At 47.6% G+C, this 13,427-nt stretch overlaps 1 protein-coding gene across 3 annotated transcripts in view; it reads right to left on the bottom strand.

Moving 5' to 3' along the window:
* The window catches only part of LOC311142867 (clathrin heavy chain 1), a 45,571-nt gene that overhangs the window by 11,810 nt on the left and 20,334 nt on the right, over positions 1-13,427 (bottom strand). For all 3 annotated transcript variants that reach the window (XM_084178567.1, XM_084178565.1, XM_084178566.1), the window contains exons 7-14: positions 8,968-9,165; positions 8,126-8,326; positions 7,577-7,729; positions 7,045-7,167; positions 4,087-4,224; positions 3,741-3,905; positions 2,772-2,952; positions 1,970-2,133 (exon numbers count right to left, since the gene is read on the bottom strand). In XM_084178567.1, the coding sequence (XP_084034693.1) occupies positions 1,970-2,133; positions 2,772-2,952; positions 3,741-3,905; positions 4,087-4,224; positions 7,045-7,167; positions 7,577-7,729; positions 8,126-8,326; positions 8,968-9,165 (1,323 nt within the window). The remainder of the gene's footprint in view (positions 1-1,969; positions 2,134-2,771; positions 2,953-3,740; positions 3,906-4,086; positions 4,225-7,044; positions 7,168-7,576; positions 7,730-8,125; positions 8,327-8,967; positions 9,166-13,427) is intronic.

The raw sequence follows: 13,427 nt of genomic DNA, 5'->3' as shown, positions 1-13,427 counted from the left end.
AGGGGCCAAGGTTAGCGGAACATCATTGTTATGAGATGGAACATCTGATCAGAGCCCACCAATGATCACAGCCAAACCTGACATGTAAAGGTTGGGCTTTAACCACTGATCGCAATGGCAAGTGTTAAAGCTTGGGGTGTTTTTTGTTGTTTGTATGTTAGATGTTTTTAAGAAAGTAGCTCAAAATTGAGCAAGTAGTTAAAAAAGGATCAAATGAGAGCTAGAGGTTTGACCGTAATGTTGTTGGGCTCATACAACCACTAATCTACAATGACAAAATAAATATTAGAATCACTGAATATGAAATTGGGATTTCATTTTCCAGTTTAACGATCTTGCTCAAGTGATTCGAAAATGTCACAATATAAAGGAAAACAAAAACAAAAAAATGTTTCTCAACTACGACGACAAATGGGAGGAGTCACGTTTTACGAGGTTAGAAGATGGTTAGGTATTGAAAACATTTTGTTTACTAGTATGGACTGAGTGGACAGAGAAAGAAAGAGAAAGTGAGGGAGAGAGAGAGAAAGGAGAAGAAAAGGATCCAAGCCAAGTGCAGCTGGCTCACTCACACACTGACGTAGGTCTCCCTCTGCAGGTACTATAGAGGTACTGTCACACACTCCCACTACACACCATCACTGGAGCACACAACAGCAGACCCTCCACACAGTGCGTGTGTTTCCTGTGCATGTTATGTGTGTGTGATCACCGGGTGACTGCCATCAACACTCCTACAGGATTAATACACTGGGATTGAGTACCTCACAGCCCTGTAGAGCACTCAAAGGGTCTGCCACCAAAAATAATGGACATAAAGACATCGAGCTATAGCATGTTTTTGTAACTATATTCTGCGTCCCAAATGGCACCCTATTCCCTACATAGTGCACTACTGTTGACCAGGGCCCATGCACTATGTAGGGCATAAGGTGCTATTTGGGATTCAGAGTATGATGAGGACCATTGACTCCTCTTGTACAGCCTGGAAGACTGATATAGTATGTGGGCATACCAGGTCATCTGGATGACGTGCATTTCGTTTCTGAATCCATCCACATAGGAAAACTAATTTAAATACACCACAATAGCCATGTTTACTTGAGTCCATTTGTGCTGGATAGACCTTACATTCGGATAACAGAACTACAATACCAGATACCAGCTAGCTATATGCACAGTTACGAATCCAAAACAGAAGAACACTCACAACACCCTGTTGCTAGTAGCTCAGCTAACTGTCAAACTACAGGTTTTGGACTTGTTTGAACATAGACAGACTAGAGTTTGGTGCACCCCATCATGGATGTATGGTTTTTGGGTACAGCAACGGGTTGTGTCATTGTACTCATCATACAAATCCCAGGTTTAATCCTGTATCTCTAGAAGTAAGTCAGGGGTGGCGGTGAAACTAAAGAGGGAGGGAGTCCTGTACTTGGGGATAGATTTACCTGGTACATGTCCTGCCATTCCACAGACAACAGGGAAAAGCACAAGAGATAACTGCCATCAGGAACATTGAGTTCACGATTGAGGAACAACTTCTTACCAATGACGGCAAAATAAAAGTTTTTCACGAATTTTTTTATTTTTTTTATTTCACCTTTATTTAACCAGGTAAGCTAGTTGAGAACAGGTTCTCATTTAGCAGGCATTTAGCAGGCCGATATATGTATTCATAGGATAGACAGAAGTTCAGATGGAAGGTCCAATTTTGTAATTTAATTTCAATATCATTTCAAAATTAAAACCATGTCATAATTTCATTTCACCAACAGAGAATGATAAGGGCAGACATGAGATGGACCGATTGAACACACAAGAACAGACGAGTGTGAGAATGAAAGAGAATATAATAAAGTTAAACTAAAGAAAGGAGAGAAAAGCTAAACAAAAAGAAGAGTATGTTTAGTCCATTGCATTTCATCTCCCTCTAGATACCTTCTCCCCGTCTCCCTCCAGCTTTTACCTTGAGGAAGTTCTTGACTCGTTCTGGATCGTAGCAGTTGCTCTCTCTGCAGATCCTCTCCACCTCTTTGATCTGTCCCGTCTTGCAGGCTGCCTGGATGTACTTGAAGTGAACCTCTGGGTCCTGGCTGAAGTTAACAATGGAACCCAGGAAGTAGAACAGACCTGGGACAAAGCATCACCATGGAGACAATGTTAGTCATGAGGAAATACAGTACCAGACACCATGCCAGTCTAACATGTCAGGACTTCCAGTCAAGTTCAATGGTGCACCATTGGCGGGAAAATAGAACAGTTGTTATGATAAGTTGGCTGGCTACTGCACCCCAAGAGACCGGAGCAGACAACTACTGTTGCAATCTCATCACCCCTGGTTTAATTAAATGTACAACACATTTCAGGCTAGAATAACTAAACAGTCTAGGAGAATTAGCTGATAAAACAAGAAATCGCTTGTGCTTCTCTGTCCCCTTACTGACATTGCAAATTGCCAATATCACAGACACTTCTCACTATGTTTGTTTTGCAAGAGTCATTTGGACAATTGAAAACAGTGTCTCTCTCTCACTTAGTTTATTGAGCTGTAGCTCCATTATGATTGGCCACCTCCTATCTAGTCTACCCTGGGCCTAAAGAGGTCCAGCAGCCTGTCCTAGTGGCCACCCCTCCACTCCAGGCCATTCTACAGAGCCTATCCACCATCCTGCTGCCTCTGGCCTACTTAGCTGATTGCAGGGCATGGGGCTAGAAGAGAGAGTGATCTATGAAGCATAAGTGTAAAATTGTGTGGCTGTGTGTCTCACCCTCAAAGCTCTTGAAGGACTCGAAGAGCTCGGTTAGAGAGTTGGTGGAGAGCTGCTCGTGGTACTTGGAGGCCACCTGGACACAGATCTGCAGGTTCTGACGGATGTTGGCAGACAACATGGCCCTCAGGCACTCCAGAGAGTCCTCAACTGAGAGGGAGCCAAAGAAGTTCACCAGCCACTAAGGGGAGAGAAATACTATTTATTTATTTTCCCTTTGCCATTCACACCTTCTACTATTTGCACATTGTTACAACCTTGTACATAGCTAATTATAAAACATAACATTTTAAATGCTTATAATATAACATGTTATTCTTTTAAAACGTTTGTGTATATAATGTTTACTGTTAATGTTTGATTACTGGCAAAACAAAGCCCCTTTGGGGAAGAGAGAGAGAGAGAGAGATAGATAGTATCATGAGGAAATACTTGACAGTCATGTTCATCTAGCTAGGGTTCGGTTTGGGCTACAAACTAATATGACCCCTCTTTTGATCAGTTTTGCTCTACGACCCCAAGCGTCACAGGACTCATCTGAACATAGCCCAGTACCAGTTAAAACATTTTATGGAAGTACAGTATATATGGAAATACTTTAGTGCAACAAAAGAAAAGGGGGGTTAAATATGGGTAGCAAAAATAATAATTTCCAGTGCTTTCTTATCTGTTTTACCATGTATGAATCTGGTATTCAATGCGTTTCTATGGGCTAATAGCAGGTAAGGCCAAATTCAATCTTTCATCAAATAAATGTATTTTTCTATACGTACAGGGGTCCTAAAATTCAAAATCAAAATAGTTAATAGATTTTTGGTATGACCATATTAAAACATTTCCATATGTTAGCTTAGCTGATGTGGTTGTTTTTTCACACACTAGCTGGCACATATGAGAGGGGAGTGGCCTGAGTACTACTGTCATAGGGGGATTTGAGGAGGGTTCCTCTAGTGTTTAAAGGGTTCCTACCTCTGGGTTGAGCAGGTGTGTGTGCACCACGGCCCGTTTGATGTCGTACAGGTCGGTGTAGTGCTCCAGTGCCCTCTGCAGCAGGCCAGCCTTCTCACACAGCTGGGCTATGTGGGCACGGTCGTAGTTGGTGAACATCTGGTTGCCCAGGATGGCATCAGCAACCTTCAGAGAAGGATAAGCATAGAACAGTGTTAGTGTTAATGTCACTTATAGTCACGTTTGCTTTGAGAGCAACCAAATATTAAATTGGCATATTCTCAAAATGTAAGCTCTCTGTGTGTGTGTGTGTGTGTGTGTGTGTGTGTGTGTGTGTGTGTGTGTGTGTGTGTGTGTGTGTGTGTACCTGTGGGGCGTGCATGAGGTTCATCTCCAGGAGGCGTGTCTGCAGCGGCCCCTCAGAAGGCCTGTTGTTTTTCAGGGCGTCCAATAGGAAGGAGGTACACTGCTGGATCAGGTTATACTCCATAAACACATCCACGATCTGAACAGACAGGGGCCAGAGAGAAAGAAAGGAACAACTGTCAACATAAGACAGCCAATACACACAGTTAGTATTCAGGGGTCGCATTAGAGTTCAGAAATCAGCATTTTCAAAACGCAAAATATCTGCGTTCTAAACCATTTCACCTGCGTTTTATATTGTAAGTCCGTTTTTTTTCCTTCTTCAATAGAGTGATCAGGGGCGTGCAACTATAGTTTTCCTTCACAGAAAATACATTAGGGCAACACATTCGGCAGAAAATAGCTTTATTTTCATCAGATGACAACAGAAGTGCAACGCTATTTGGCTAGCAGCCACACTAGTAAATGGTGCATGGCTATCATATTTCTAATGCTTATCATCGAAAAAATTTAGCCAACTGCATTTCCCAATGTTTTGCTTGAAGTTAATCTTGCATTTTACAGGAGAAACACTGAGAAAAGTACCTGAGAAAAGTAGCTACACAGTCAGAGGGTTGTCTGCTGATAGAATGCCCGTTAGTCAATTCTCATCTGAGTGGAGAAGTCCAACTGAAGCACAAAATTTGTCTGATGCCAAGCAGAAATTACATTAAGAAGCATTTTAGATCTTCTTTTCCAAAATGCAGCAAGATATTCCTTATGCGTTTAATCTTTTTTTGTGTGTATGAAAAACACAGAATTCTGCATTAACGCACACTCCTGGTATTTAAAACGCACTTGGTTGAGCTTTCAATATTGAGGCTATTCGATTAGTTCAATTGTACCAGGCAAACTAAATCAATATATGACATGTATTTGACCCAGGTCTGATCAGAGCAATGACAGTTCAGGGCAGACAGTCCTGTCAAGCCCACACAGGAGGAATATAGTAGTGGAGTGTAAATTACGTACAGTTGAAGTCGGAAGTTTACATACACCTTAGCCAAATACATTTAAACTCAGTTTTTCACAATTCCTGACATTTAATCCTAGTACAAATTCCCTGTCTTAGGTCAATTAGGATCACCACTTTATTTTAAGAATGTGAAATGTTAGAATAATAGTAGAGAGAATGATTTATTTCAGCTTTTATTTATTTCATCACATTCCCAGTTGGTCAGTAGTTTACATACACTCAACTAGTTTTTGGTAGCATTGCCTTCAAATTGTTTAACTTGGGTCAAACGTTTCGGGTAGCCTTCCACAAGCTTCCCACAATAAGTTGGGTGAATTTTGGCCCATTCCTCCTGACAGAGCTGGTGTAATTGAGTCAGGTTTGTAGGCCTCCTTGCTCGCACACGCTTTGTCAGTTCTGCCCACAAATGTTCTATAGGATTGAGGTCAGGGCTTTGTGATGGCCACTCCAATACCTTGACTTTGTTGTCCTTAAGCCATTTTGCTACAACTTTGGAAGTTTGCTTGGGGTCATTGTCCATTTGGAAGACCCATTTGCGACCAAGCTTTAACTTCCTGACTGATGTCTTGAGATGTTGCTTCAATATATCCACATAATTTTCCTTCCTCATGATGCCATCTATTTTGTGAAGTGCACCAGTCCCTCCTGCAGCAAAGCACCCCCACAGCATGATGCTGCCACCCCTGTGCTTCACGGTTGGGATGGTGTTCTTCGGCTTGCAAGCATGCCCCTTTTTCCTCCAAACATAACGATGGTCATTATGGCCAAACAGTTCTATTTTTGTTTCATCAGACCAGAGGACATTTCTCCAAAAAGTAAGATCTTTGTCCCCATGTGCAGTTGCAAACAGTAGTCTGGCTTTTTTATGGTGCTTTTGGAGCAGTGGCTTCTTCCTTGCTGAGCGGCCTTTCAGTTTATGTCGATATAGGACTTGTTTTACTGTGGATATAGATACTTTTGTACCTGTTTCCTCCAGCATCTTCACAAGGTCCTTTGCTGTTGTTCTGGGATTGATTTGCACTTTTCGCACTAAAGTATGTTCATCTCTAGGAGACAGAACGCGTCTCCTTCCTGAGTGGTATGACAGCTGCGTGGTCCCATGGTGTTTATACTTGCGTACTATTGTTTGTACAGATGAACGTGGTACCTTCAGGCGTTTGGAAATTGCTCCCAAGGATGAACCAGACTTGTGGAGGTCTACAATTTCTTTTCTGAGGTCTTGGCAGATTTCTTTAGACTTTCCCATGATGTCAAGCAAAGAGGCACTGAGTTTGAAGGTAGTCCTTGAAATACATCCACAGGTACACCTCCAATTGACTCAAATTATGTCAATTAGCCTATCAGAAGCTTCTAAAGCCATGACATCATTTTCTGGACTTTTCCAAGCTGTTTAAAGGCACAGTCAACTTAGTGTATGTAAACTTCTAACCCACTGGAATTGTGATACAGTGAATTATAAATTAAATAATCTGTCTGTAAACAATTGTTGGGAAAGTAGATGTCCTAACCGACTTGCCAAAACTATAGTTTGTTAACAAGACATTTGTGGAGTGGTTGAAAAACGAGTTTTAATGACTCCAACCTAAGTGTATGTAAACTTCCGACTTCAACTGTAGATGAGAGATAGAATGCTCTAGTCTAGGGGCCTCATCCCATCTCTCGATCTCCCTCTATCCTAAGCCTTCCTCCCCCTTCTCATCTCTCCCTTCTCTGTTCGTCCTCCACCTCTCCCATCCTGCCACTCTCTCCCTCCCCTCTCCCTCCTTTCCACTCATCCTCCCCTCCCACTCTCCCTCCATCCCTCCCACTCTCTCCCTCCATCCCTCCCACTCTCCCTCCATCCCTCCCACTCTCACTCTCTCCCTCCCACTCTCACTCTCTCCCTCCAGCTCTCTCCCTCCAGCTCTCTCCCTCCAGCTCTCTCCCTCCATCCCTCCCACCAACCTGTGTGATGTCAGCCAGAGGCTCCTCATCCTGGACCAGCATCTGGGAGAACTGCAGGCCCTGTTCTGGACTGATCCTCATCACATTCCTCAGCAGGAATATCCAGTCTGGAGTGTAGCCCACCTACAGACACAGGAAGAGCAACAGTTACAACCACATACAAGTACCAATGCACCATTCTGCTCCTCAACGTGCATATTTGTAATATTACATATTTTATTTATTTTTAACTTTAATTGCTTTCTAAAAAATTTAAAACTTTTAAAAAAACTAACTTTTTAATCTATCCCCTCAAAAAACACCCTTTCATTGTCATATGACAACATACTTTCCATTCACACATCTAGCTAACAAATGCTAAAACCCTCCTTGCAAACCCCATTTGGCCCCAATAGACACAGCCCCATTCTAAAGCCCCCCTTGGGATACTAAGATACAGCTCACCCACTTCTTCAACTGTGTCATGAGGAAACCAAACCAAAGAAAGGAAACAAGAACATCAACAGAGCTTCATCTCAGAGTGACAACGTACTTTCTTGGCGTACAGGACTATCTTGGGGAACTGTCCGGTCTCAGCGAAGCACTGGATGACCTTGTTGGGTACGTTGGCCCTCAGGTAGACAGAGAGAGCCAGGGTTGGGTCCACTGACTTCACCAGGTCCCCCAGCTCCTCAGAACACTCCAGCTAATAAGAGACAAAGTTAGTTTCACCACAACTACCCTACAGGTAAAAGACCCTACTGAAACATTATGTTTGGAATGTGCGTAATCACTATCAGGTGTTGGGTTAACACATTTTAATATTCACAATTAGTGTGAAGCAGAAAGCTATAGGGGGAAACATTGAGAGTGACAAAGGAGACGCCAATATTGCCAAGCATGGTTTGAAGGAGGGGCAAAAAACAATTTAAATGCTCAGCATAACAAACAGATTGCCTCACATCTTAGAAAGGACTAACAACCCAGGTGACTGGGGAGATATGAACATGGACAGACACACACAGCTTAGGAAAGCCCTCTTCCTATGGAGGGTCAGATACCCAGCTCTCCCCCTCTCTATCTGAGACAGACACCCACACACCTTGTCCTCTTTCAGCCACTTCTCCAGCAGCTGCTTGCGTCCCTGCTGTAGGACGGGCCTGCAGAGCTCCAGAGACTCAAACTTGTTGAGCTGGCCCTGGTCCAGCAGAATACCAAAGTACTGCAGCAGGGGAGAGGTCTGGCCCGGCTGGGCCGGCACGCTCTGGAACTTACGGATGGTGTCTGGAGTACGCAGGATACCCTGGAGGAGAGAGTGGAGAGGGGTGGAGGGCTCCACTGCAGTTTATATACACACAGAGATCCTGCTGATATACGTTTTAGAGAGGGTTTTGCTAGCAACATATTGTACATAGTAACATCATCAGAACAGTCTGATTTGCATATCTACACTATAGTGATCACGTGACCCATTATTCACTTTTGTAGTGTATTGACATTACAAGAAAATAACAAACAGAAGGAAATGCACTTTGGTTGGAAAGAGGTAGATATCACACTTTAAAGTAACTGTCCAGTGAAAATCTCACTTTTAAAATATACTCATGTGGCCAAAGCGCGCACGCGCATATATATATTACTTTAATAAAACACTTCAAAAACCCACCTCAAACTTGTTTCTCAAACAGACCGTTTCAAAAATGCTTGTCATTTCCTCGTATAATGTGACTTCACGTCGGCTCATTGGCTGAGGTGGTCAATCAGCTGTTTACTGGATACGCCCACACCATTCAAACATACTTCACTCATTGTAATTCATTCAGGGTCATATTTCATAGTAATCTGGAAAAACTGGACAGTTACTTTCTTCCATTACATCACAGTGATGTGATCAGCTCCCCCCTGGAGGAAAGTTAGACCTTGTACCGTTGATGTGTTAGTTACCTTTGGTGCATTGGCGGCCACCTTGGCAGCCTCAGAGTAGTTTCCCCCAGCGAACAGGTTGTTGAACTTGCGTGCGAACAGCTCCTCGGCCCCGGCCAGGTTGTTACGGACGGCCATGCGCAGGGCCAGGTCTGGGTTCTGCAGCACATTGGTGATGTAGGGGATGATGTTCTCCTCCTCCACACACACTGACAGGACCTGGAGACACAGGGAGAGAGAGAGCGAGAGAGAGAGAGACGGGGGAGAGGAGAGAGCGAGAGACGGGGGGGAGAGAGAGCGAGAGAGACGGGGGGGAGAGAGAGCGAGAGAGACGGGGGGGAGAGAGAGCGAGAGAGACGGGGGGGAGAGAGAGCGAGAGAGACGGGGGGGAGAGAGAGCGAGAGAGACGGGGGGGAGAGAGAGCGAGAGAGACGGGGGGGGGGAGAGAAAGCGAGAGAGACGGGGGGGGGGGAGAAAGCGAGAGAGACGGGGGGAGAGAGAGCGAGAGAGACGGGGGGGAGAGAGCGAGAGAGACGGGGGGGGGAGAGCGAGAGAGACGGGGGGAGAGAGTGCGAGAGAGACGGGGGGAGAGAGTGCGAGAGAGACGGGGGAGAGAATGCGAGAGAGAGAGACGGGGGGAGAGAGAGAGAGAGACGGGGGGAGAGAGAGCGAGAGAGAGAGACGGGGGGAGAGAGAGCGAGAGAGAGAGACGGGGGGAGAGAGAGCGAGAGAGAGAGACGGGGGAGAGAGAGCGAGAGAGAGAGACGGGGGAGAGAGAGCGAGAGAGACGGGGGGAGAGAGAGCGAGAGAGACGGGGGGAGAGAGAGCGACGGGGGGGAGAGAGCGAGAGAGAGAGATGGGGGAGAGAGCGAGAGAGACGGGGGGAGAGAGGGCGAGAGAGACGGGGGGAGAGAGAGCGAGAGAGAGAGACGGGAGCGAGAGACGGGGGGAGAGAGAGCGAGAGACGGGGGAGAGAGAGCGAGAGAGAGAGACGGGGGGAGAGAGAGCGAGAGAGACGGGGGTAGAGAGAGAGCGAGAGAGAGAGACGGGGGAGAGAGAGAGCGAGAGAGAGAGACGGGGGAGAGAGAGAGCGAGAGACAGAGACGGGGAGAGAGAGAGCGAGAGAGAGAGACGGGGGGAGCGAGAGAGAGAGAGAGACGGGGAGAGAGAGAGCGAGAGAGAGACACGGGGGGAGAGAGAGAGAGAGACAGGGGGAGAGAGAGAGGGACACGGGGGGAGAGAGAGAGGGACACGGGGGGAGAGAGGGACACGGGGGGAGAGAGAGAGGGACACGGGGGGAGAGAGAGAGCGAGAGAGACGGGGGGGAGAGAGAGCGAGAGAGACGGGGGGGAGAGAGAGCGAGAGAGACGGGGGGGAGAGAGAGCGAGAGAGAGCGAGAGAGACGGGGGGGAGAGAGAGCGAGAGAGACGGGGGGGAGAGAGAGCGAGAGAGACGGGGGGAGAGAGAGCGAGAGAGACGGGGGGGAGAGAGCGAGAGAGACGGGGGGGAGAGAGCGAGAGAGACGGGGGGAGAGAGTGCGAGAGAGACGGGGGGAGAGAGTGCGAGAGAGACGGGGGAGAGAATGCGAGAGAGAGAGACGGGGGAGAGAGAGAGAGACGGGGGGAGAGAGAGCGAGAGAGAGAGACGGGGGGAGAGAGAGCGAGAGAGAGAGACGGGGGGAGAGAGAGCGAGAGAGAGAGACGGGGGGAGAGAGAGAGAGAGAGAGAGACGGGGGGAGAGAGCGAGAGAGACGGGGGGAGAGAGAGCGAGAGAGACGGGGGGAGAGAGAGAGACGGGGGGAGAGAGAGCGAGAGAGAGAGATGGGGGAGAGAGCGAGAGAGACGGGGGGAGAGAGGGCGAGAGAGACGGGGGGAGAGAGAGCGAGAGAGAGAGAGACGGGAGCGAGAGACGGGGGGAGAGAGAGCGAGAGACGGGGGAGAGAGAGCGAGAGAGAGAGACGGGGGGAGAGAGAGCGAGAGAGACGGGGGGAGAGAGAGAGCGAGAGAGAGAGACGGGGGAGAGAGAGAGCGAGAGAGAGAGACGGGGGAGAGAGAGAGCGAGAGACGGGGAGAGAGAGAGCGAGAGACGGGGAGAGAGAGAGCGAGAGAGAGAGACGGGGGGAGCGAGAGAGAGAGAGAGACGGGGAGAGAGAGAGCGAGAGAGAGACACGGGGGGAGAGAGAGAGAGAGAGACGGGGGGAGAGAGAGAGGGACACGGGGGGAGAGAGAGAGGGACACGGGGGGAGAGAGAGGGACACGGGGGGAGAGAGAGAGGGACACGGGGGGAGAGAGAGAGGGACACAGTGGGTGTTTATTGCTCTAACTTGTTCAAAGGGGGCTGTATCTACTATCTAGCTACATTGGCCTCTGTTCTTACACACTGGTTCCATTGACAGACATGTTGAGATGAAAGCGTATGCTCCAGATCAGGTAACTGACAGACAGGACAGTGAATGGCAGGCCAGAGGCAATCCAAGCTACAACGTCACAAGTAAACAAAGGACACAGCCATGTGTGGAAGTGAGGGAGGGAGAAAGAGGGGTGTCTGCTTTCTGCCGGAGAGACGGATGCTAGCTAACCGTTCGTTTGTTCACTCTTTGTACTTCTCCTGCACCAACCCAGTTAGGCACCAGCTGGCCACATTGTTTAAAGAATCCTCCAGATGACAAGCAACCAACCAGAGGGGATAAGGACAGTGAGATCAGAGGGAGGGAGGTGGGGGGCAAACGTATAACAAGAGCCCTGAATGGACCACTCTGAAACAGCCTCAGTCTGTAGTAGTCTAACAGGCAGCCGATTCTGGGCCTGTCAAAAGCCATCAGCGTCACTGCATAGTGCACCATAGACTCCGCTGCATCGCATATATACAAGTATGAAAATGTATGCATTCACTAACTGTAAGTCGCTCTGGATAAGAGCGTCTGCTAAATAACTAAAATGTAAATGTATATTCGGCATGCACATTCAAGCACACACCATTTTACTTCTATGAGCATGGAGATAAAACAGAATTGAAATACGTTGAGGGCAATCAGGGCATATTAGGCTAAACGCTATAACTTGTTCTGGGGGCATTGAGCCAGGCCGTGGGTTAGGGCTGGTATGGTAATGATGGTAAATACATTAGTGTGTCAGTGTATGGTGTGCCTCTGGTGGGGCGGGAGGGAGAGAGGTTCTATAGGGGGGACTAGGGGAGAGGAGAGGGGCCCCACGATAAGCCCAGCAGGCCACTGCCACAGCTGTTAACAGGCATGACTGAACCTCATTCTCCCCTTCACTCAGAGAGGAAGGGTCAGAGACCACATCCCCTAATAATATGGGAGGGTCAATAAAGGGTGGGAGGGATGGAGGGAAAGAAAAGAGGGGTAAGAAATAGAGCTCTTAGTGTAGATGCGCCCTCTCTACCACAGAGTGTGTGTGTGTGTGTGTGTGTGTGTGTGTGTGTGTGTGTGTAGGGGAGGGGGGAGGCTGCAGAGAGAGTGACCTAGAGGCAGAGAGAGAGAGACATCCACTACCATCCACAACTGGTTCTGACAGAGTGAAAGTCACCAAATTTTCAAAAATATAAAAAACACTTTTTATATAATTAGGACAACCACATAATAACATCTACAAAATAGACCTATCAGACACTGCGATGCCAATGAGATGAGCCGTAGTATCGGTGTTATACTGGCCCTGAATCACACACACAGTTGTAACTGACTGCAGAGCTGACGTCACAGAGTCCTGTGATGCGGGGTGACTCGAGGGGCTGTGATTGGCTGACAGAGAGCCTCTCCTCCCAGCCAGTAGTAAGAGGATTGGTGCCTCCCACTCAACATCACGTGCAGCTTTTTACAGGGATTCCTCCATCTCAAGGTCAGCCAGTGACAGGCTGCAGAGTGCAGACGCAGCATCTTGGACACGGACAGACGGCGCACGCCACACACACAGAAGAGGAGAGGAGAGCCCCACAGCTCCCTGTGTGGTACTCAATGATGGAGAAAAAAGCACTGTAGGGAGCTGCTTAGCCAGCAGGCATCCTTATTACCAAGGCATTATGCTCTTAAGATATTCCAATTAATTCCAACTAATGAGCAATCAAACTACACAAGACTACTATGCTGTTGCATTCCAACTCCAGTTAGCTTGGCTACATCTTTCGGCAGCCAAAGGGAAGCAAATTCATTTCAAACCTTCCACTGACAGGAAGAGAGGATTAGGCCTAAATATTTCCAATGCCATTCATTCACCTGAGCCCTCGTCAAGTGGAGGCTGCAGCCCAACCCTTGTACTGTATAGAAGCCCCAGCCTGCCAGTGTCTCTATGCCATCATCTATACAAACCTCACTGCTCTATAGAAACCCCAGCCAATGTCTAGCTCTGGGTGCTCTATGCTCCAGTTTGTGTGTGTGTGTGTGTGTGTGTGTCAGATCAGCTTTCCCTCCTCCACCCAATAACACATGGGGTCTGTGGCCTGCCTGGAACATATATCAGCTA

This window comes from Coregonus lavaretus, assembly GCF_964263955.1.
Source record: "Coregonus lavaretus genome assembly, chromosome: 15".
Lineage (NCBI taxonomy): Eukaryota > Metazoa > Chordata > Actinopteri > Salmoniformes > Salmonidae > Coregonus > Coregonus lavaretus.
This window is presented reverse-complemented; position numbering and strand designations above follow the sequence as displayed.